The sequence below is a fragment of the Maylandia zebra genome, linkage group LG4 (assembly GCF_041146795.1).
Source record: "Maylandia zebra isolate NMK-2024a linkage group LG4, Mzebra_GT3a, whole genome shotgun sequence".
Lineage (NCBI taxonomy): Eukaryota > Metazoa > Chordata > Actinopteri > Cichliformes > Cichlidae > Maylandia > Maylandia zebra.
Window position 1 is genome coordinate 24,887,129 of NC_135170.1, and position 24,809 is coordinate 24,911,937.

At 40.3% G+C, this 24,809-nt stretch overlaps 1 protein-coding gene across 2 annotated transcripts; it reads right to left on the reverse strand.

Annotated features, from left to right (window-relative positions):
* Nucleotides 1-12,415: 12,415 nt before the first annotated feature.
* Nucleotides 12,416-24,750, reverse strand: hs3st3b1a (heparan sulfate (glucosamine) 3-O-sulfotransferase 3B1a). Of its 2 annotated transcripts, XM_004559484.4 has the most exons (3): nt 23,957-24,750; nt 13,870-14,231; nt 12,416-13,302 (listed from the first exon to the last, which is right to left on the reverse strand). In XM_004559484.4, exons 1-3 carry the CDS (start codon nt 24,448-24,450, stop codon nt 13,256-13,258), a joined length of 903 nt encoding a protein of 300 aa, XP_004559541.1. In that variant the 5' UTR covers nt 24,451-24,750; the 3' UTR covers nt 12,416-13,255. The 2 variants fall into 2 exon arrangements, with proteins under 2 accessions (XP_004559541.1, XP_004559540.1); XM_004559483.4 differs by having other exon boundaries at nt 12,416-14,231.
* Nucleotides 24,751-24,809: the final 59 nt, after the last annotated feature.

Consider the following 24,809-nt stretch of genomic DNA (forward strand, 5'->3'; position numbering starts at 1 on the left):
CATATATCTAATCTGGCTGTAAAACGTCACCTCAACTGAGAAAGGAGTTTTGAGCCCTTTGCACTAGTTTGCCTTTTCAATTTTATCTGTATTTGTTTGTACGGTTCCACCGTGACATGCTGAGATGACTATAAATTAAACGACTCATACAACTGCTTATAAATGTTCGTCATAACTTTCTAATTAAAAACAAGCGTGGAGCTGTACAATAACTTGTGAAGTGAACAGAAATACTCCCAAGTCAGCTGCTTCGCTCACGTCTAGTGCTTGCGGCTATTTCCTAGCCAGGCAATCAGATCATAGCAGCCTCATCTTAAGCTTGCGAGAGTTCACAGGTCCCATTCAGACACTGTTAAACTTGAGTCGTGAGTGGAGCTGACTAACCCTGACAACTGTGGCTCACCAAATTCTGTTTGATCAGGGATCAGCCTGCTGAAAACACTGCAAGGCATGATGTCGCAGCATGTCTCTTGTGGGTGATGTGAAATAAGTGTTGACAATTTAAAACATGGTAAATTAGCAAATCGGAAATGTTCTCATCAAGTTTGCACGCCTGGAAGGTGCCAGTTGAGTCCCTTTAGTTCATCCCAATGGTAAGGAATGAGTTCATCAGCCAAAATGATGTGCACATATCTAAAGTTTTTTATTGTCTTGCAAAGAGTTTGACTTACTTTTATGAGGAACATTTCTCTGTGGCCACCTTAAATCTGTTTTTAGCATTTATAAAGCTTAAAACTGTCCTTATCCATTCTGGAAACAAGTAGCATTTAATGTGGAAACTCCAGTGCGTGTACCCGGGGAAGGACCTCACAATGAAGTAGGAGTGATTTCGTGTCAGGCTTTTAAATATCTGGAATGAATCGTGTCTTATAGTTAAGGTTTTAGGATTGAGATTAAGTAGAGGGTAGAGTAGAGAGAATTTTAGTGTTGGAAAGTTAGTAAGAAACATGACATTCAATGTTTTTTAGAGCTATTATATCAAAGTATTATAAAGAATTCACAAATAAAATAATTGTAGATAAAAATGTGTCATTAGAAAACAAAGTGCTTTTCATTCTTTTCATTCTTTCTGTCCAAAGAAGCTTCTTTAAAAAAAAAAAAAAAAAAAAGATGAATTGCTTCACACCAGGCTCTTATAATGTAGGTCAGATATCAGGCTTTATTTTAGTTTGTTCGTTATTTGTATGAGGATAAAAGACATGGAGCAGGAGAGAGGAGAAGAGGAGATAGGGTGAAAAGAGAGAAAGCTCTTTGAAAGGAGTAAAGTACTGAACGGTCTGAGCCGTAGGCATGCTGTTTCTGGGTGGAAGCGGAGTTCCTGATGAGCTAAAAGCAATTTTTCAAAGTTTGTAGGGCATGAAGCCATCTTTAAAGCTGACAGGTCTTTGATCCTGTGGTTTGCCATGATTCGTTTCTGATTAATGTGGAATTTGGTCCTTCATTCATGCGGATACGTCCCACGCACACACAAACACACAGATGCGCACACGCATACATGTGCACTGATCCTGAATTCGTATTCTGCCTCTACACAGTCACACAGCGCTGACAGACCAAATGTGAGAGACGTCAACATGCAGCCGATTCCAAAAGAAAAAAAAATGCATCCCAGTGCAGTAGGGAACACGACTTGTTTTCCTCTAGTTTCATGTGTTTGAAGACCAAGTAAAGAAAAATTACCCCCGAAGGCAAAATTTTAGAGATTAAAAATAAATAAAATAAAGAAATAGGGAAAGAATTTGTTAAATAAGTGATTTGTGACTATCATACTCCTGGGAAGTGTTTTCCATAAGAATTTACTGCAGTGTACAAAATACCTTGCAGTTCAAACCAGGCCACAGTAAACAGAGGAAGTTCCAGGTGAAATGGGGAAACATTATCTTTAATTTTATTTGCTTTTAGAAATAAAATCCATGCCTGCAGGGCAAAGAAAATAAAACTGTCAACACTTTTGTGAGCTCCCTCTGTATCTTTAACTGCAGCAGACAGCTGAACTTCATACCCTCTTTGTCTCAGTTTGAAGGAAGTCGACAAATGTTGTAAGACAGCACTTCTAATCCTGACCTGAAAGTGGCATCCGTCCATTATCCAACTGTTGGTGCTAGCCAGGCTGATGATGGCAAAAACAGAAAACGATACACTCTAAACATCGTAAAGTCAATTTATAGCTATAGCACAATTCATATACAGGTTTGAAAGGCACTAAAGCACCCACACAGAAACACACACACACACATAAACATATAGTTTAAAAATATCATGACCTTATCCTGACTACTACACTATCATACTGAGGCAAATTCTGCACTGGCAGCTAGCAAAGCGCTCAGTAGAGTTATAATATGCTTTATTATACTCGACCCATCCAGCTGAAGATGAATTGGACCCTAAATATAATCTTCAAGGGGAGCAAAAAGTGCATTACAGTAATCTAATTGTGAGGTGAATACATGGATCACTTTTTGTGAGTCAGGAAACTCTTATGTTTAGAGTCTTTTTTTTTTTAAAGATTACTGAGCCCTGCCATAATAGCAGTGGTGGAGTGCTGTGAGTACAGTTGGACATCAATAAAAACACTCAGGTTTCTGCCTTTGTACTTTTTCGGCATGAGTTTTTTTATTTATTTATTTATTTCTTGGAGTTGGAGAAAGTTTTGAAATATTGAGTGCTTGAGATCATCAGTGCATCTTTCAAGCTTTTCAGGTTGTCTAAGCAAAGTAACACATGCAGCTGTATGTCAGATTGATAGTGGGATTTATTGTGTTTCAGTATGATGGTTCCAAGAAAGCGAAAAGACTGAATAACAGTGGACAAAGGGATGACTCCCATGAAACACCTCAGAAAATGTGGAATTCTTCAGACTTGAAGTTGTTGAGAGATGCAGTTGAAGTCCATCCATCTATCCAGCCTGTTTCAGCTGTCATGGAGTAACAGGCATAGTATAGCCTGGATAAACTTGTTTTTTCCAATTAACCTAATCCATGCGCACATATGTCTTTGGACTTTCGGAGAAAGCTGGAGTGTCTGTAGAGAACCCACACAAGCATAGGGAAAACATGCAAAATCAAAATGTCTCAGCTGACCACTGGATTTGAATCCAGGACTTTCTTGCGCCACGGTAACAGCACTAATCAGTGCACCACATCTACCTTAGTGCTACACTACTGTGATACCTGCAGTTAAAGGTCGTCCTTTTAAACCCTTTGGAAACATGATCAGTATAACACCTGGAACGTCACATATGCACTGTCACTGACTGAGTGGAAGCTTTCTAAATATATTAAGAACGAGCGAGGAAATTGTCTAAATAATAAAATGCAGCACCAGTTTAGCATCTGTTTAGTGTAATCATTGTTCAAAAGTTGTGAGTCCTTTAACAAGAGCCATTTCAGTGCTTTTTCAGTGTTTCCAGCAGTGACTGAAATAATAATAGGAAGGTGAGCTTCCTCAATCCTGGGTCTGGTGTTACTGATAAGTCAACATGAGCAGATTGTTTGAAATAAAACTGAGAAAAAAAAGTCTAGAAATGTAAATATGGTCTGTGATCTGAAAGGAGAATTATACCACGTTCAGATTTTCCATCTTCAAATCAATCCAGGCAAGCGCTGAATGTACTCAAAGGAAAGATGTTTGCCTATGATGGTGAAGGAAATTAGGTCCTGGCTAGATACGTCAAGGTGTTTTCCTTAAATTTTTCAGCTCCATTCGCCATCATGTAGAGTGAGGGCAATCATGCTGAGGAAAACCTTCTTCTCTTCCCTCTTTTCTTTATGTTTCCGGAGTCTGGCTGTATCACACCACATCGAAAAGCCTCAGCAATTATTCGGTTATTCATCTAAACCTTACTCTCCTCTGTGTTTCTCTTTGATGACTTTCATTAAATCACTATGTGAGACAACGGGCTGAACCCCAAAGGCCAGTTGTTCCATTCTGTGGGTGTGCACCAGCTGGTCCAAGTTATGTTGGGAAACTATTATAGAAGCTCTTCAAATCTGCTTTCTTTTTCCTCCAATGCAGCACAGAGAAGAAATTCTGCTACAGTTTTACAGCCATTGGACTACAACACATCTCTCTTTCAGCCAATGCCTTACAAATGGGGCAAAAGACCTGTCACAGTGTGGATTTAAATGTGTTAATTTCAGCTTTTAGTTGCAGGACAAATCTTTATCTAGGTCATCCATCTTACGTAAAGGATAGAGACGATCTATTTTTCCTGTGTTGTGTTCCTTCACGTGTCACTTCCTATTTAGATTTCGGGTTAGTGAGTGTCTTTGGAGCACATTTACACCAGGCTGCTGTGCAAGTCTTAGAAGGTGAGCCTGCAGACCCATCAAGATTTGTTTAAGTCAAATACCCCCAGCCTGGTATTTCTTTTATTCAGAGATATTACAATCCCATAAGTGATTCATAAACATCTTAGTGCTCAGTATGAATGTTGCAGCTGACAATCAGATGTGTGCGTGGGTTCACACATGTATGGATCGCAAGTGGTCAGTATCCATTATAGACAGAGTATATTTCAGTGTCTGAAGCACTGACTGTTAATATAAGAAGACTACGAATCAGAAGTGCCCAATTTTGGATGAAAGGGTGGCAAACCACCCAAGCGAGGATGCAGCTATAACCTGCATACATGGATTGCCTGACTAATTATAACATATAAATAAATAAAAAATATGTTATTTACTCAAATTAAAATGCACGTTTCTTGGATAGTTTGTGGCACACAGCAAGCTATATTAATTGTCAGAAATGAGTGTATTAATTAATTCTATATAGTCAACACTACACACACAATTAACAGATTTAGGTTCAGTGACTCAGATTGGTGCAGATCAAGTTTAGCAGGCAACTGGGGAAACCTACCCGTCATTAAAAGCAGCCGGGTAAGATGAAGAGGTGATTTCTTTAAAGAAAGAAAAAGAAAAAAAGCTTCACCACTACCATTTTGTTATAAATGCAAATATTAGACGTAGAGACCGAATTTCTTTTTTCATATCAAGCTGTTGGTCTGCTTATTTCACATGAGCGTTGTGGAGTCTTCCTAGCTTTGTTTTTTATTCACTGAATTTGCCGCTTGATCTGAATATGCGACTTTATTTGTACCCTGTTTCTGCTTGACATGCATTTCTATTTAACCTGGAGTTTGGTATTGTGAAATAATTCATTTGAAAGGACGTGGAAAAAAAAAGTTGAATAAACAAAACAAAGGGCCGCTAATGCTGCTGGTTTATGAGAAGAACTAAAGTGTGCTGCATGGTTAAAGTGGGCATATTAAAAGCATCATAAAACAACAATCAGGATTTAAAACAAACAAACAGAGTAGTCGGATATGTTTGAGAAATATTACATTTAATGGAAACCTTCAACAGAAGGCCAAAAAACATTTCCTAACCTCAAGTACAGAGAGTTTTATGTGAGCTTGCAGGCGACCACCCACTCAATGCTTCTCTCTGTTCGGCTCTTTCTCTCCTGACTTAGCCACCGCTTCAACCTTCTATAGCACACGGAAGAAAGAAAAAAAAATCTAGGTGATGATGATGTGGGTGGGTGAATGGCTCATCTTCGTGACTGCTTAAATACTGACACGCAAGACTGTCTAGCTAATGTCACGTAAAATTTACAGTACAGAGATATTAACCCTGCAACATGAAATTATTAAGTTCACGCCATTAAACACTTTGCATTCCTTTTCAGTAAAGCCTTTCCACCAGCCAGTGACCCATAGCTCAGAGGACTAGGACACGCTCTGTATTAGGAGAGACAAGGCAGACTAATTTAATTATTTCTGCTGTGATACAATTGTTATGATTGTAATGACAATTATGTTCAGAAAAATGCCTGTTTTCTGTGAGTTGGTGCTTTCCATTCCCACATTAGTCTTTGCTGTCTGTTTAAGGTTTCCTGGGACTTGCTGAAATTATTTCAATATTATATATGTGACAAAAGTTCATTTGTAGGTCAGACATTTAGCTTCATCCGTCTACCATTGTAGACTATTTCACAGGCTACATCTCAAGTGGGAGGGGCAGTAAAACCAAGGCTGAATACAAAATCTTTAAAGGTGCAAACCCTGACATCAGGAATAATTTGGTCCTAAAAATAAATAACAGGGTTGTTTTTTTTTTTTAGACCATCTACACCACACTAGGAATAGTTTGGTGTTGGAAAACTGGAGTTATGAATGACTCCTCTGCAATTTACATATTTTTTCTCAGTCATGCAGTTGGCTACATTGGACCTGTGTTGAGTAATAAGTAAGGAGAGTATTTGGTATCAATGTGGCAAATACATGATGCACAGGTCTTGCATCTCCATGAAGGCAATAAGCGACGCACAATCCAAGGCGAGCAGCTGTCTCAGGGGACAGATTCAGCATTAAGGTGTTTGACACCTAGAATGTGCTAATTGCTGCAAAGATGCTGATGTTGTGTAATTCTCCTACGCTTACAATCACAACCATATGAAAAGAAAGAATGGGATCCAGAGGGTACGGGGAAGTTTGGTAGATCTGTTTACAAACAAGTTTGATAGCCACATTTGGCTAATTAATGATTACCATTTGATTGGTAGCAGAAATCTGTGCTCCTCTCATGTTATAGTTTGCATTTTTGCTTGAAGTTGAAGCACCAATGTCTCAAAAGGGCAAATGTGGCAACAGGAAAAAGAAATGAGAGCTTGTCATCTTATTGACAATGACCGACAGCGCTCCCCTGATACCATGGCAACATAAGCAGTTCTGCTCAATAGAACCCATGACGAATCAGGACCTTGATGTTCACTGCTTACCAAGTGAGGACAACAGGGGGAGGGAGATCAAGGGCAGAACTCATTCAGATCAGGAATAGGTCACCAGCTTTATAGAGGCAATGAAATATGATCGCCGGAGTGGATTTCCTCCTCACTGGGAATCAATTAAATGCTCAGTATCATGAATTATGAACATCTAAAAAAGTACATCAAGAAAAGTTATTATACACATGGCGTGGGTGTTGTATATTATTTCTGTAAATACAGAAAATGACCATTTAGTTTGTATTGCCTCATAATGACTATGTTGAGTTTGTGATGTGTTACCCTCTGTTCAAACTGTTGATACTTCTCTCTCACGTTCTTGGATCCACCAGAGGTATAAATGATCAAAAAATATGATCCAACGACTAAAGTATTGTTTTCATTTAATTAGGCATTCAATGTGATCAGAATATGAGAAATAAAAAAATAATCGAGATTTCAGATTCGCAGTGCTTAGCCTGCTTCAGGGACTTACCAAGAAGAAACACATGGCCTGCTGAAAATAAGCACCAAAAACACTTATTGACTGATTGCAATTGTGTAGCTGGAAGATTACCAGAGTGCGTTGGAGAGACCGTCTTGGGAAATTCCCTGTTCTATTCCCGAATTACTTTAATTTCTGTTTAATCCCAGGAGCAGGAGTTTAACAAACCAGTTAATTGCAAAATCAGATTAAATCCCTAAAAGCCTTAAAATTATCTCTGTGTGAAGTGCTTCTCAGATGCTCAAGGCAGACATATTATTGTCCCTAGGCAATTTTTATTGTGGCTTCTCTGGTAGAAGCCAACAAGTCTTTAAATCATGAATTCCCACTGCTTATCCTTGTCCAGGACGATACTGAAATATGTTTTGCAATATAACTTTATTGAATATAGTGCCTCATGGACTTGTCTCTGCTGCTGCCAGAAGGAACATTTCTATATTTAAGAGCTCTGTTTTAAAAATTATTCCTATCCATTACACACTTATGTACAGATAAATACATCCAGCCAATTCTCAGACAATGCCTCTCACTCCAGATTAGCAATAAGATAAATATCCTCCTGCTCTTTCTTCAAATTTCAGACAGACAACAGACCATGCAACAGACAGTCCAGTTTGTAATCCCACTGAGGGTCCTATAAATCCCTCTGGGTCCAAATCTTGGATTATGAAGGTGACATTGGTGCATGGAGAGTAGAGCTATACACACCTCATTACAGAGAAAGCAGGATAAGACTGAAAAAACATAGACATGTCTGAGCTGGGCGAGGTCACAGGTGGTGAAGTCTGAACAAGCGAGGGGGGAAAAAGCTCTTTCTTTAAAGACGTGGGGTTGAATTAGATTAGCCAAGCATGCTAAGGGTTGTTCTAGTACATTGCTGTACATTGTATAGTACATTGCCTTTCAGAAAATTTAGGGTACAATTCCAATATCAAAATGGTATTCCAGTCAGGACTGGTTTTGCTGAGATACACTCTCAGAAAAAAGGGTACGGTAAAAGTCCAGAGCCATCCGTGAAGACACAAATGTACCCCCAGGTTTAAATGCTGAACATAAAGGTAACTATGTGTAGATTTTTGAGACTTTTACAAGGTAAACACATTCCCATGCACTAAAAACTGTATCTGCATTATTTCCGTTATATTTAATTAATATAATGATATAATTAATAAACGGTATTGGGAGGATAAAAAAAAAGAGAAATGAGGTTCAATATAGATTTTTAATCTTAGATTTTAAGGTTTTACTCTGTACTGCACCATGGTCAGCACAACAAAGAGGTCCTGGGTTTAAACCTACTTTTGTTTTCACAGGTGCAGATGTCATCGAGAAAAAGGTTTTGCGAATTTTAAATAAATTCATAGTTTCCCTGTACCTAATTATAACGTTCTGTTACATTAAGACATAATCTGTTGTGACACTCTGTTGTACCTCCAAAGGTTTAATGAGGTATTTTATTTTCTGAGAGTGTAGAGTGATAAAGTCATTACAGTGGCATACAACTGGGATTTGGTAGGTCTGGCCTAATGGAGAGTCCAAAGTGGTACCAGGCAGGCGGGCGACTGCAACAAATAGTGCTGGGAGACCACAGAATGAGCATTAACGCTAGAAGTGCCTGCACTGGTTAGAGGGCACTTCTCCCTTCATACCTTTCCTCGAGGGAATCTCTGGTTACAACAAGTGGATTTCACTGACGGTGACGCAACTCCCTGTATTCAGAACATCAGAGTATCTGTTATTGTCCTCTGAGAAGTCTTTTACAATAACGCCACAAAATCTGATCAACGTTAAGCTCATAAGAAAATATCTATTTATAATGATTAGGATGATGATAAAACCTTGGGTATCTTTTAAATAAAACCTAATGGGCTTGCACATTGTGAATTTAGTAATAGCACTGGACACACCCTGCAGCTTGAGCTTTTCACGAGTACCGATAATGACACAAACGACTGACAGCGTTTAAGGGAAAGAGTAAAATATTTTCGGAACAACTGAAAAAATTGTTTTCAGTTGTTCAGTTGTTTGCAGAAGAATTACGTGCAAACAAAAATTTTATGGGGATTAGATGAGAATATTTTCAAGTGCTACAGTTTGAAACAAGCACCTGAAGTACAGCTATGCTAGTGCATGAGGGCTAATTAAAGTCAAATCAATTGCTAAGCTAAAAATGTGATTAAAACGAAGCCCGAGGACTCTTTGCACATCTGTTTCAGCTACTGATGAAGCTAAATATAAGTCAAAGATCGAGAACACTGTCAACATGAACAGCACTGAAAAAGTGTTAGTGAGCTGATTACAGCCACAGCTGTAAGGTTAAAGGACAGGGTTTTAAGTTGTTTGATGTAACTGTTTACTGTTTGAAAATAAATTTCTTAAGAAAAATATCATTTTTACTAACACTAACTATGCTGTTCACTTTCACAGATGTTAAACAAATGAGTTTAAGCTAAAGCAGCTAATAATGGGCTTTTTTTATGTTGCAGTAAACTAATTTGGATGTGAATAGCTCTGCTGCATTTGAACAAATAAGTAATCTGCATTATTATTTTCAGAATAACATGCTGAGAGATGTTTAGCTTTGCCGGATGTTATGAAAAACTGTGTTCACAAGTCTAGATCCTGCCACCGAGGAGATCGCGAGCAGTAGCAACACATCAGAATCTGACAGCAGTGAATGCAGTAATTAGACTTGACCCGACAACTCCGAGGTGTGAGTGTGAGGCACAAATCAGTACTTTAGAGGAGCATCTGCTTCATCGTCAAATATAAACGATCCGTTGAATTTATGTAAATCAAGTTGGTCCAACTCAAAGCTAAAAAAGCCCTTTTGGAAAAGGGATTAGAGCTGGATTAGCTATGTCAGCACATACATGCCAACTCCAAGTCCACTGTCTGAGATTAATGCTTGCCCTTCCTATCGGATTAGGATTAGGGTTTGGACAATGTATAATAAATGATTAAGGGCAAGAGAGGAAGGCAACTGTTTTATTAAGCTCTAAAACAAAGTTCAGATTGTTGCTCTAGAAATTGTTGTGATTTGGGAGCTTGTTTTTTTGTCTTTCACTTTCTCCCAGTTATAAATCATGTCTTAAGATAAAAAAAAACAACTACAAACAAAATTATGTGATCATATGCTAAACTTTGTGAAAATAATATTCAGAACAAAAATTAAAACATAAAGGGGCAGAGTAAGTTTTTTATAATGACCTTATATCCTGTTTGTAAATGCTGCTTGATGGTGCAAGGATATTTCATCAGATAGTGAAGATGTCAGCAATCCAAATAGTAACTATTCAGTACAACGTGAAACTAAAATGATTACTGCAACATTTACTGATTTATGAATACTTTTCAGTTTCCACTCACCCTGTTTGAACCTTTTGTTAGCAAAAAAAAGAAAAAAAGAGCAAAATAGAGAGAACACGTCCTGTTAAAATAGAAGATATGATATTAGACTTTAATACTTGGCTAACTTGGTGCAGCGGTGCTGTAGTTATTACTGTCACTTCTCTTTAAACCACCTGGGACTTTTCTGTGCTCAGCTTGCATGTTTTATCATGATCCCTGTATGGATTGTCTCCAGGTGCTCCAGCTGTCTACAAGAGAAGTGAATATGAGCGTAAATAGTTGTCTGACTTGTGGACCTACCAGGGTGTGCCGTGTTGTTTTACCTCATGTCAACTGGAATACACCCCAGTCTCCTCAAGGACCTCTAAAAGAGTAAACAGGTAGCTTACTCCAGTCTATAGAGGCAGCTGTCTCTGTAGATTGAGGCATCCACCAAGTACCTGAATTATTTTTAGTTCAAAGTCAGCCTGGTTTCTCTGTACATGCCTTTTTCTCTCAGTTCCTTCTGTCAGATGTTGTTTCTAAGGCCACTTAAATGCACAATTTAGAATCTCGCAGGTGTAGAACTGAAAGACTCAGCCAACAAGTCAGATGTTGACTGAATTAATCATCTGCAATGATTTCTGCATGTGTATGTTAAACATGTTAATCGACTCCTGCATGATTAACATCTTGGCACAATACGAAGACGTCTCATTGACATCCTAATGAGGGTACAGTTCATCCTACCGCCTCCACCCAAATTACAAATGTCTGTTCATATGTCCTCTAAACCAAACCTTCTGGTGTTGTGTAACACTTTTATTTCCATTCGCTTTTGTTCAGCTTCTCTGATTCTATTCCCCAGTGGAAGCTGCCAAGTTGATATTTGAAGTCACTTAATTCTCATGGATGCCAGGTGTCTATTTTCCTTCATCCTAACCTTCAAACAACATCAGCCTTCCTTACAACAGCCTGTAGGGATGTATGCTAACAGCAATTCCCCAGCTGGGAGCCTAGCAATTACAGCACCCCTCATCTATTCCTTTAATTGCAAAGGGAGCTGCTTCCTGGGCGATCAGACTCCTAGCCTGCCACCAGGGAGACTGGCTTCATCACTGCTGGCAGCCTCAGGTAAATGAGGGTGTTTTGCTGGAGAGTTAAATAAAGGTTGTTTGTTAATAGAGGGAGGTGATTCATACCTCTCTTGAACCATAACCTTAGCTCAGCGATTAGTTGTTCTGCTTGATGGATGGGTCACATTGTTTGAGACTAGTTCAAGGACAACACACAATGCCTCAACAGGATATCTAAGTACGATAAAGCATATTAACAGAAGGCTCTAAATATTTTCTGGAATAAAAAGAAATGTGAAAAACAGACTGAATGCTATGCAATCGACAGCAGTATCATCTTTATGAACACTACAACGTGCATGAGGGGGATCGCTCATATATATAAATGGACTCCTGAAGGCTCATCCAGGAACAAAAAAAACAATCCGGTGCATTTCATAATAAGTCACTTCTGGCCTGATGAGAAACCTGACACTTAATGTGTTTGTGGGGGTCATGGCAACGAAATCCTCTTAGTGGTGGCAGTGGGAAGCCAAGACAGCTAACGTGCTAATTAGCCTGTTAGCGCAACAATGTGTAAAATGGTGATTAGACACAAGATTACACTTTTGCCTGCATAAACCTGAAGCATCGATAACCCACGCTGCTACCCAACAAATAAAACACATTTATAGCACTATCCTATTTTTTTTCTAACCATACCGAAAATCCAAGGATGCCAGAGACTGCATTGTTTGACTTTGATAAAACACACTTTCTTTATTTCTTCATTAAAGATGACAAGACTGCACCTTTTAATCAACATCTCATTTAAACCCAACTAATTTCAATGTTTTTAAAGCAAAGCATACAGTGAAATAGTGCCTCTACAACAACAACGTTGTAGCAAATCATTTTAGAATGACCCTGGATGATGTCGGAACTGCTGAATTGTAGAGGCTGAATAAAACTCAACCACAAATGAAACTTAGATGAGGAATTCTAAAAGGCTATATTGGTTTAGTTTCTTCTGAAAGTAAAGAAAATAAGTCCTCCTTTTCACTCCAGCAGCTGATGTACTGTGGGAAAGGGCATAATTAACACATCCACTATCAGATGCAGTAAGAAGCTGCACAGAGTGATCAATGAGAGCAATTTCAGTACAGATCAATAAATGTGAATGGCTCATATGACTTTTCATATAAATCATTTTCTATAGGCGTTATGAAATCTGGGAGGCAGCTCTTTGGAAAATGGATAAAAACATACAAAACAGATTTGACACGACTCTATTGGAACCCGATCAACATTCTTCTGTACAGACAAAATAAATAGTGGTTAAGTCAGAATATTGCAGTGGAAATTTATATTCTCATATTAACTTGAATTTGGCTCAAAGGTTGACCATAAACTTGCTACCATTAATGGATCAATGTTTTATTGAGACGCTTGAGAGATCAAGACAATGCCATCACTCAGGTCTAATTGACATGATGAGGAGCTATTACTTTATTGATCTACCTGGCAAGTTGCGCTGGATCAGCTGAGGCCTGTATCGACCTGACTAAGTGGGTCCACAGACCTCTGAGGGTCAGGCAAATGTTAAGGGGATATTACCAGTTTTGTTGTCAGCTGGGTCTGAATTGGGTAAAAAGAAAGAAAAAGAAAACATAGTGACCCTGATTGTAATACCTGTAAAACTGTGTGCTTTTAGGTCAAAAAAAAGAGAGATTTTGTAGCTCGCGACAAATAAAAACATGAATAAACCTAGTTAGGCAGCTTAGTGAGTTAATATCATAACAATAAATTATCATAAAATAGACTTCTGATCTTTTTACACACCACCAAATACTGTACATAGACTGTAAAACAATAACTCCAGAGTGATATAATTATAACAAAAAGAAATTCCAGATAACCAGCGTGAGCCTGTCATCATTTTTTTTTCTTAGTCCCAACCAAAGTCATGACCAGTCATCTGGTAAAACTTGAAATTAAAGGGTTTATAAAAGTCTCTTAACCTCTGAACCACCTCTGGGTCAATATTAGGATGGGTCCTGCCTTTGGTTTTACCCAAGCAATGTGGCCTACTGTTCCCCTCAGGTCTCTTAAGGCAGGGGAAGCCTTTTGCTGGGTTAAAGTGGAAATGCTTCTCTGTGACCACCCTCCTCAGCCCAAGAAAGTCCTGGACACGAGCCATCTCACCTGCAGGGTCGGTAATGAGACGCTCTCCGCTAACGAACAGCAGCTGCTCCATGGGAAAGTACTGGAGCCAGCGCTCAAGGTGCTTGGCGTACATGCCAATTTGTACAGCGCTCCATGTGGTGTCAATCAGACCTGCCGAGGTGTTCTTCAGGGTCAGGCTCTCAAAAGAAGGGATGTCTGGCTTCTTGGAGCGGGTCTGAGTGTAGTCTGAGATGGCTCGCGTGACAGGATCCCGGACAACTACAATTAGCTTTGTGTCTTTAGACATGGCGTAGATTCGAGCAGGGACCTCCTTAGTAACGTAGTAGCTGGGGGTCTTTTCCATGGTCAGCTGGCCTTCTGATGACTTAGGCATTAATTCCCTGTAAAGAACAAACACAAAGAATTACATTTGCACTGCAGATGAAATATTTTGCAAAAACCTACTCTACCATTTCCGCTGTATACTCTGTTTTCCTTTGTAGAGTTAACAGCTTACAAAAGTGCCAATCAAGGACGATGAGATTAGCGATGACATAATATCACTTCATGGCAGCTTTATAAACACTGTCAAAGAGAAGCTAGTCAGTCATCACCAAGAAGACAGTAGTAGAAATCTTGAGCTGCATTAACAAAGCCTGTGACAGTGCATGACGTGACAAGGGCTGGCAGGTAAAGCAGAAGTCCTATCAATCTTCAGTAACTGTGTGGGGGAAAAAAATACACAGTTCCACATTCCGAGTACAAGCTGTAAAGGAAGACATCCACCCTCGTGTCCCTCTTGTACCTGCATTAAACATCTAATGACCTAAATCATCTCACAATCATCACACTGAAATATTCCTCAGACTCATTACGTTATACTTAAAAATGCTGGTTTAGCTATGAATAGGCAGCTTTATGCACTTTAATGTCATGCACCTTTCTCCTAATATCAGTATTTTTGTGAGAAATGTGACAATTTGATGAAGCTTTGCATTCCTTTGGAAATATGCTTGGAACCTGTCTGTTCCCATTACTGGATGGCTCGGGTTGATCATAATATAGCCTGTTAACTGCAGCCCTCACTGGATAATGGCTCAAGTGAGCCAAGGGGGATTAGGACTAAGCCAAACACGCAGCAGCATTAGAGGCTGGTTGGCTGCCTGTTGGCGAACTGGGTGGTTGGCTTGTCTCTAGAGAGAGGGGGAGAGAGATATGTGGCTATTATGATGAGAATCACTGGTGAGCATTTTAAATCCATGAAAAAACAAACAGTTACACAAAGTTTGGATACAACACCACATATTCCTATACAGCTGAGTGCAAGTAGGGAATGCAATTTTCATGCTGGGATCGAGTCATGGAGTTGCTGATTCGACTCTTTTCCTCATCTGGTCCTCATCCATCATCAAAAACATGTAAATAAAAACAGAATGCAATGATTTAGAAATTATAGCATTCCAGTTTTACTTTACACAGCATCTCATTTTTTTTTTCTTTTTTTAGAAATTGCATTGCATGTTGAACTAACGTTTTGGTGCCCCGCAGCTCTTAATCAGAGTCTGAGATCTCACGCTGATGTGACAAATGACTTGAATCAAGAGCAGTGTGCACATATCTCTTCTTCTGACAAAGAAATGTTAAGCCATGGTATATTGCCTTGCGTTAACAAGCATCCCTTTCAATCAAACCTCATGTGGGTTTGCATTAGTCACAATGTAAATCTTCAGTTGCTACACTGCATGGTAATATTCTTAGGTTTTGATAGTGAACGGCTGATCTAAATCAAACAACAGGAAAGCAGGGAGTCATGTCATGTCATTAAAACAATTACCACAATTTCCAACCATCTGTTGGTTTAACAACAGCTTTCTTCGTGCAATTCTGCATCAGCAAACCAACAGAATATGGCAAGATTTTGCTCTTCACAGCACTGCGAGAAGAGAAGACTTTAGCTACAAACATCACCCAAACGCTACAGTGGGGCAAAAAAGTATTTAGTCAGCCACCGATTGTGCAAGTTCCCCCACTTAAAATGATGACAGAGGTCAGTAATTTGCACCAGAGGTACACTTCAACTGTGAGAGACAGAATGTGAAAAAAAATCCATGAATTCACATGGTAGGATTTGTAAAGAATTTATTCGTAAATTAGGGTGGAAAATAAGTATTTGGTCACCTCAAACAAGGAAAATCTCTGGCTCTCACAGACCTGTAACGTCTTCTGTAAGAAGCTTTTCTGTCCCCCACTCGTTACCTGTATGAATGGCACCTGTTTGAACTCATCATCTGTATAAAAGACACCTGTCCACAGCCTCAAACAGTCAGACTCCAAACTCCGCCATGGCCAAGACCAAAGAGCTTTCGAAGGACACCAGGAAAAGTATTGTAGACCTGCACCAGACTGGGAAGAGTGAATCTACAATAGGCAAGCAGCTTGGTGTGAAAAAATCAACTGTGGGAGCAATCATCAGAAAATGGAAGACATACAAGACCACTGATAATCTCCCTCGATCTGGGGCTCCACGCAAGATCTCATCCCGTGGGGTCAAAATGATCATGAGAACGGTGAGCAAAGATCCCAGAACCACACGGGGGGACCTGGTGAATGACCTGCAGAGAGCTGGGACCAAAGTAACAAAGGTCACCATCAGTAACACACTACAACGGCAGGGAATCAAATCCCGCAGTGCCAGACGTGTTCCGCTGCTGAAGCCAGTGCATGTCCAGGCCCGTCTGAAGTTTGCCAGAGAGCACATGGATGATACAGCAGAGGATTGGGAGAATGTCATGTGGTCAGATGAAACCAAAGTAGAACTTTTTGGTATAAACTCAACTCGTCGTGTTTGGAGGAAGAAGAATACTGAGTTGCATCCCAAGAACACCATACCTACTGTGAAGCATGGGGGTGGAAACATCATGCTATGGGGCTGTTTTTCTGCCAAGGGGACAGGACGACTGATCCGTGTTAAGGACAGAATGAATGGGGCCATGTATCGTGAGAGTTTGAGCCAAAACCTCCTTCCATCAGTGAGAACTTTGAAGATGAAACGAGGCTGGGTCTTCCAACATGACAATGATCCAAAACACACCGCCCGGGCAACAAAGGAGTGGCTCCGTAAGAAGCATTTGAAAGTCCTGGAGTGGCCTAGCCAGTCTCCAGACCTCAACCCCATAGAAAATCTGTGGCGGGAGTTGAAAGTCCGTGTTGCTCGGCGACAGCCCCAAAACATCACTGCTCTCGAGAAGATCTGCATGGAGGAATGGGCCAAAATACCAGCTACTGTGTGTGCAAACCTGGTAAAGACCTATAGTAAATGTTTGACCTCTGTTATTGCCAACAAAGGTTATGTTACAAAGTATTGAGTTGTATTTTTATTATTGACCAAATACTTATTTTCCACCCTGATTTACGAATAAATTCTTTACAAATCCTACCATGTGGATTCATGGATTTTTTTTTCACATTCTGTCTCTCACAGTTGAAGTGTACCTCTGGTGCAAATTACTGACCTCTGTCATCATTTTAGGTGGGGGAACTTGCACAATCGGTGGCTGACTAAATACTTTTTTGCCCCACTGTATTAGTGCAATTTATACAGAAGAGGGGTTCTCTTCCTTATACAGTTTCTTCGCCTAATGTCACCTGCTCTTTCTTTTGTCTATAGAAGCTGTGGGTCTTACATATTTATAGTGTTTTTCCTCTCCCTGAGAACCTTAGCTACAGTTGAAGGTGATGGAAAACAACAGAGGAGAGAGATACAAAAAAACTATACTGGAGCCCACTGCAATTATCTTCTCCATCTCTTGAATAAACACAAGTGCAGTGCCGTAGGCCCTTTGTCGAGGCCCGAATAGGCACAAAACCTCACTACCTATCAAACTTTCCACTTAGTCAATGAGAAAAACAACCTGCGTGATGAGGGCATGCATTATTCATCTTAGCACCGATAGAGAACAGGAGAACATCTCCAACTGAACGAGGTCTGAGAGCGAGTTGCCTTAGGGGGGGGCAGATGTAGCAAGCTTTCGCAATTTGTTCTGCTTAATAAACAATGTTGCCTGGAACCAATAGGTTTCAGTGCATCTATCAGTCAGCTATGCAAATGCATTGTCGTTTAGCATTGAGGCACACTGAGCCATAAGGTGCTGACTTTGACCCCTTCATGAATTTTTCATGGTTTTATTTGGCTATACAAAGCTAATAGCCAAATATATAACCATGGTGGCACGGTGTTTAGTTAGAATCCTGGGTTTGATTCCACCAACTGGCTAAGTTTGCACCTGTGGCTGTGTGGGTTTTCTCCAGGTATTCTAGCTTCCTCCCACAGTCCAAAGACAGGAAGTTAGTGGGATTAACTGGTTATTCTAAATTGAATGTGTCTCTACTCTGAGTTGGCTTTTCCAAAGTGTGCCTTGCTTCCTGGCCTATGCAACAGGCATAGTTTCCAGCTTACCTATGACCCTGGTTGTATGTGTGAAACAAAATGGATTGTGTTTTCTGAGTCATGAAGCAAAAAATAAAAAACGCTTATAATTGTCATGTTACAAACTAAATTGCATTTCAGACAAACCTCACTCAGAGCAATAGCAATGGGGAGATAAGGAGAGAGGAAGAGAGTAAATACAAGGATTAGATGGAATCAGGTGCATTGTCGGAGGATGGAGACTGCATGCCCCCACCCCTCTGTTCTGACGCCAAAGTTGTCGGCGGGCATTTTAAGATGCAGCGTCTGCATTTTCTTGCCTCAATAGCACAACCTACAGACAGACATTAATCTGGGATTGGTGGGTTGTGTAATGGGCCTCTGTTTTGTCTGCCGGGCAGTCAGGTGTGTCCATTTAACTGGCTGCCGGGGAGACAGGGCTTGTTTCTGGTGCCTTGTTTACATTCATTGCTATCAGGAAGCAGGTTCAAAGGTAGGAATTTACAACATCACTGCATGTAGCTTGGTGCTCAGCTGCTGGGTGATGTCCTCAGTAATGAGTTCAGTAAGGAGCAAGTAAGGTGCAAAAAAACTCCAGGAGGAGGCTTTTTTTTGTATTCTGCAGTATTCTGCTTGACTGACTCTAATTGGCATCTATATTTCAGCTTTCTTAGATCCTAGTGACAAGGGACAGTGCTTGAAAAAAAACCCTCAACGTTATCTAATGGCATGATGAGTTCTAATCTTACCCTGCAGTTCCAAGAGCAGTTGAGCTTCTGTGGGAAACATCCCTCTCCTCGAAGACAGGATGAGAGGTGTGGTATGCAGCCACTCGGAATAATCAGACTAGTGTACTAACACGCAAGGATTTCTCTAGCCATTGTGCGCCTTCCTTTTAAGTATCAAAAACATCGTCATTACACTTTAAATTTCCTTCTTATGGAGCCACAAATAACAGCTTTTGCATGTCCTTCATTATTACTGTCAGTATATGCAGAACTCAAGGCCACCTGGTTGCCTGGTGGAACCAGGCCTGTTTTAAAGAGAGGAGGAGGAGAAACAGGAGGAACAGCCATTCTGGTTTCTCTCACACAACTGCCAGCCTTCCTTTAACATCTAAGAATTCAGGCAATCCATTCTTTACAGAGCTTTTAATCTAAGTCTTGGTGCTCAAAAATGCAATCCAATAACATTCAGCTAATCGCTTAGCGTGCACTGTTTTTTTGTAATTATGACAACAGCTATAAAAACCTTTGTTGCTATCAGTGCATAGTAAGCCTGTATGAGTTACTCGCTACTTTCTTTACACACAGTAGATGAAAAGAGACAACAGTGTGAGCCATCAAATTTAAGGGGGGTTCACAGGAATGTGTTTGTGTCTGAATCTATGGATCAAAGTTCAGGGGTGAACAGTCCTGCAACAGCAGCCAAGCTGAAGTGAACTAGTAGTCACTCAAATGCAAAAAGCACTGACAAACACTTGCATAGTTGTGGATGTAAAAACTGTGACACAGATATAACAGGGCCAGGAAAAACGAACTAATATGATCAAGCTTTAGTGTGCTGACTGAATAAGCACAAAGTTGTCGAGAGCTTAATAGCATTAATATATCGGAGCCTCGTCAGCTTAGCTTTGTATTGTTTTGAGCAGTAATGGAATAGAAATAGTGTACATTAAAAAGCTTAAATTGTGTTTTAGAGTTATTATAAAATAGAAAAGAAATCCAACATCTATGTTTCTGGCATATGTGATGTTTGGAACAATTAGACTATTCCTCACAGATGCAAGGTGGTTTGAGAGGATCAGAAAACGAAAACAAGACTTCAAAGAAGAAAAACAAAGATGGCTGAGGCAGACTGGTTGTTTCTAAAGTTGCCCTGACTTTCTGTCAGGGAGTCTCTGCAGCAGAGTGAAAGACAGCTTCAGGAAACAACACATTTTCCCTGAAGAAACTACAAAAGAGAGAGATGAGGAAGTCAACAACTCATGGGGATATAATGGAGTGAACTTGTTTTGTTTCAGTGTTTCCAAAGTGCTGTAATAAGTGCTGTGGTTTGACAAATTGCCTCAAGCAAAAGCCCAGGGGGTTGTTGCAGCAAATTAAGCCTCCAATCTCTGGAATAGGGAGAGGATGCGCACATTACTAGTATCGACGATTTATAGGATTTATTCTAGGAATTGCTAGCAAACAAAAAGGTCTTTGTAGGAAATGAAGTTCTTAAAGTGCAAGGTTTCATGGTTTGCTGGGAAAAAAACCCCCCAAAACTTCTTTTCTTGTGAGTGTGCTGACACATTAGTTTAAGCCGGGTGATACCTTCATCGAGAGCTGTCTCACTTACACCAGTTCTCATGTGTCCTTGCAGCTAAAAGTGTTGAGTGCGCAAAAAGATACCAGTGGATTTAAATAAACCCGCTCCTGGGAAATGCAACTTTTCGCACAGAAAATCTGAAAGTCAACTTTCGGGCTAAAAAAGCTTAAGCGTAGTGTTTGAGTCTTTTCTTGGGCGGGTTCCAGTGAATGCTCTTCCTGATGAACTCCTGCTGGGCTTCGTCAAAGGGCACTTTCACCCTTTTGAGCACATTTGCATACAAAGTGAAGGCAGAGAAAACATGTTTCACACTAATTGTCTGCTCTTTTATTGTCAGGGTTAATGCAATCCTCAGGGGTTCTCCAACATCCCTTTTCATGGAGCTCCATCACGCAAAAGTAAGAAAGGACTCACTTTAAATTTACTGCCCTCTATCTGCCGCTGGGCTGCAGTAAGCTCCCCCGGGGCTCCAAGGAGGATTAGGCCCTGTTCTCCGACACCCTCCATGAGTTAGTAAGAAAGCTCTTCATTGTTCTATATTTGGAACCTCAAGAGGAAAAACATGATTACAGCAATTAAGTCACATCTACTGCACAGAGCCCAAAAGACCTTGATCAGAGCGTTGAACAGAAGATAACCTGTCCAAAAAGATATAGAGGAGGAAGTTAGAATTGTGCTAAAAAAGCCATTCCCACGGCTTTTGGAAGTTGCCTCCTGCGCTTTGTTCGAGTAAGCATGTGGTATTGTATGTCTGCTTCGCTTTTTTTGCCTTAGAGTGAAAACATGCTATATTGTGGTTGGCCTCCTGCTGGGCGAGGGCCCCTCCTCTATGTGGGGCTCCAGAGGGATGGACACAACAGACCTCCAACAGAATGGAACACACCAATCACAGCAGATAAATGGTGCGGGCACAACTCAATGCCACCCCAGGAGCTGATAAGCCCACCCAGCAGAACGCACCTCTCCCCAAGCCACTGCTCACCATTAGTCGGGGGGCAATGAAGTGAAAGATATGGGCCAACAAGTCAGTGGATGCCTCTTTCTGGCTTGGTTAGTGTGGACACAGGATTGTCTGATGACTTTTTTTTTCAGCAAAAGCTCAAATGTATTACAGAGTATACTTTTAAAGATCATCCAGCAACAATGCACTCTTCCTTAAAGGCAGCCGGAGGTTTTCTGAGCACCACTAAATGATCATTAAGGGCTGACTAGATGTCACAGGGCTGTGCTGCAAGGGGGTCAATTTGTGGCACAGCGATCTCACTGTGACAACTCAAGCCGAGTTGTTTTAATTAGCTGGATCACCTCTCTGAAAAAAGAAGAAGTCTTCATTACGCATTAAACATTCTCAAGATCAAACTGCTTCTCACAGCCACTAACTGTGTGTTTAGTGTGCATGTGTCACTGTGAACAAGAAGTAAGTATGCCTCACTTATCTGTAAAAGGTTTTTTTCTTGGACTTTTACTTAATGAACATTAAATTCTATCCATCTTTAATGATGGTATTTCCTTTTCTTTAAGTCATCATTCATTCCAGACATGTGTTACTTGTAGATTAAAACAGCATGAAGACTAATAAGTGTTCAAGCGCAGGACGGTTTCATGTTATTTTTGAGTCTACAGTGATGGACAAAAGAATTTCTCCGTAGACTGATCATCCAAAAATGCCCTAAACCTGTCCGGAAATTCTCAAAGGAGCTTAGGCAAGAAGTCCTTTGAACAATGCTTCGCTTCCCCTATTGTAGCTCTATGAAGCCAGCTTTGAAACAGTGTCTACATCCTTTGACATTGCCTGTTAATCCCTGGGCTCAGTCAAATGGACACCTGAAGCAGCAGTATCTCCTATTATCTCTTGTTAACAATGTGGCTGCTCTGATGTAAAGCACTCAGTTCCAATCTACAGTATTTTCTTTTTCCACTAAGAGTAGTGCATTGTTATTGTGCAGCTGAGGTGATAGTAAAGAGCTTGCATACAAGGACAACAGTTGCCATGACAGAGAATACAGTAAAAATGTTGCCTTATTCAGTGTTTAAGCAACCAAAGATCTGTGATGAGAGCCTCTGATCGACTGAGCTTCTGAAACAAATTACTCCAAATGAATCAACAGAAAGTTGAATCTCACTTCAGGAAGTTAGATGACAATTTTATGTAACTTGCTGACTCCTAGCTATAAACCAAAGGCTATTACTCTGAACCGCATCCAGAATTCAGGTCAAGTCTAAATGGAAGCTCTGCATTATCATTTTCTCCCTGGTGCCTGCTCTCCTTTTTGGAAAGCCAGCGAAAGTCAAGATCCAAGGATAGATGTAGAAAAATTCCGGGAACTGTCAGTCAGGGTCAAGCAAACACGCACAAAATAACTGTCCTTTGTGTAAATCGACACAACTTGGAAAAGCGGCCAAACAAAACTGCGCAAATGATAACAATTTCCCTTTATTAAAATGTGAATTCGTACTGTGTCACTTATTCAAGTGCTTAGAGTGCATTAAAGGTTTGACTTCACTGACAGTTGTTAAAACTGTAAAAGTTTGTCATTTATATGCTAAAAGCCTGAACCTGCTCTTCATGCTGGTAGATATAGAGATTATACAGTGCTGCAGATATCTCTATGACAGGAGGAAACAAATAACATCTCACCAGCAGTATTTATTTTGTGGATAAACCCCATGGTTGAGCTTCAGTTAGAGGCAATGAACCTGCATGGTGTTTCCTCCTTTCCACAATGGATATTTTACATTATATATTCCTCCTTCATGATTGGTAATCAGCATGACAAACTGTGAATCTGTTTAACTAGAGCCCATAATACATGACACACTCTACACTACATAATCTCAGTATGAGTGTTTGTATTTATTTATTTATTTAATTCATTATTGTTAATATTCATAAAATAGAAATCGAGTGTTACATGGTTTTCGCTGTGACAAATACACCGCGTAAAATTATTTTTCTTTTTTTTAATGTAATCTCTTGGTTTCTTCTTCTTATCAACTTTCACACATAGCTCGATCATCAGAGCTGATGTTATGAGGCTACCTGTCAAAATGATTTACAGGCGTAACTTTTGGTTAAGTGAGGCTAGACTTTCAGGACATGAAAGGCTTTAGTAGAAATGTAAATATAACTGTGTCTTTAATAAGCCAGGGGAGAAGGTGGTTGTTGGGTTTTATGAAGATTGAAAATATGACGATCAATCACAGCAATGTAAACCTCAATTATTGCGATACATTTGCAGACAACTGGAGATTTATGTCCACATAAGTAGCCCACGTTTCAATGAGCAAACAGCTTTTTGGAAAATGAGGCATGGCTTGTTTTTGTAGCGCTCGTGTGCGTGACTCGTGGGTTTTTAATACTGCACTGTGAGGATGAGTGAGCTAGTCTACCTGTACCACTCCAGTCCTTTATCGTAGTTGCGGTCGAAGAAGTGCGGCTCCGCTCCCACCGCTCGGATGTCCGGATGCAGGCGCAGAAACTCCAGCAGCGCCCGGGTGCCTCCTTTCTTCACTCCGATGATGATTGCCTGGGGCAACTTTTTACTTTCCGACTCATTGAGGGAACCTGACATGGCATTATCATCCAACGCTTTCGCCTCGCCTCTAATTTCATCCCACTCGTCTCCTCTGCTGTCCAACTCGTTCTCGTTATTTAGTAAGTCCCTGGACGCTCCTAAAGAGGACCCCTGGTTGTCAACTTCTGCGTGGTTTTCGCGTCTGTTCACCGATCCGTACGTCAGGTTTGGAACAGTGGAGCAGTAGCCAACACAGCAATATATCATATACACCCAAAGGGACAGCATTATGCAAAATACAAAGAGTTTGTTTTTCACGTGGGATGATGGCACAACATGTAGACTGTGTATAATCGGACTATATTCCATAGGACCGCCGTGACAAAGTTGTATTCCAGTTACTTTGCATTTTGACAAAGCTGCCTCACTCCTCTGCCATAGTTCTGCTCCTGGACAACCGCTGCGCAATTTCCCAAAACATAAATTAGCGTTTAACCAACATGGGAAGTAAAACTGAACTGCATATGCTCATCTAGTTCCACTTTAATACCTGTAAAAATACTTTAATTTAAAATAAAAACAAAAAAACTGAGCGGCAAAAAGCAATTCGAACAGATCACCAGTTGAGCGATATGCGCGTCAGGAACCAGCTTGCCTCCCATCACTGCCTCTGAGCGTCTGAGCGATCACTCTGAGGCACCAAGTTATTTTCAGGCGAGAGCGTCAAG

What these genes read in the sequence shown, in the direction of transcription:
- hs3st3b1a (XM_004559483.4), bottom strand. Translation starts at nt 24,450, where the DNA reads ATGGAATATAGTCCGATTATACACAGTCTACATGTTGTGCCATCATCC. An exon ending in AAAGGACTGGAGTGGTACAG is followed by an intron (nt 14,232 to 23,956) that starts GTAGACTAGCTC and finishes TGTTCTTTACAG; the next exon opens with GGAATTAATGCCTAAGTCAT.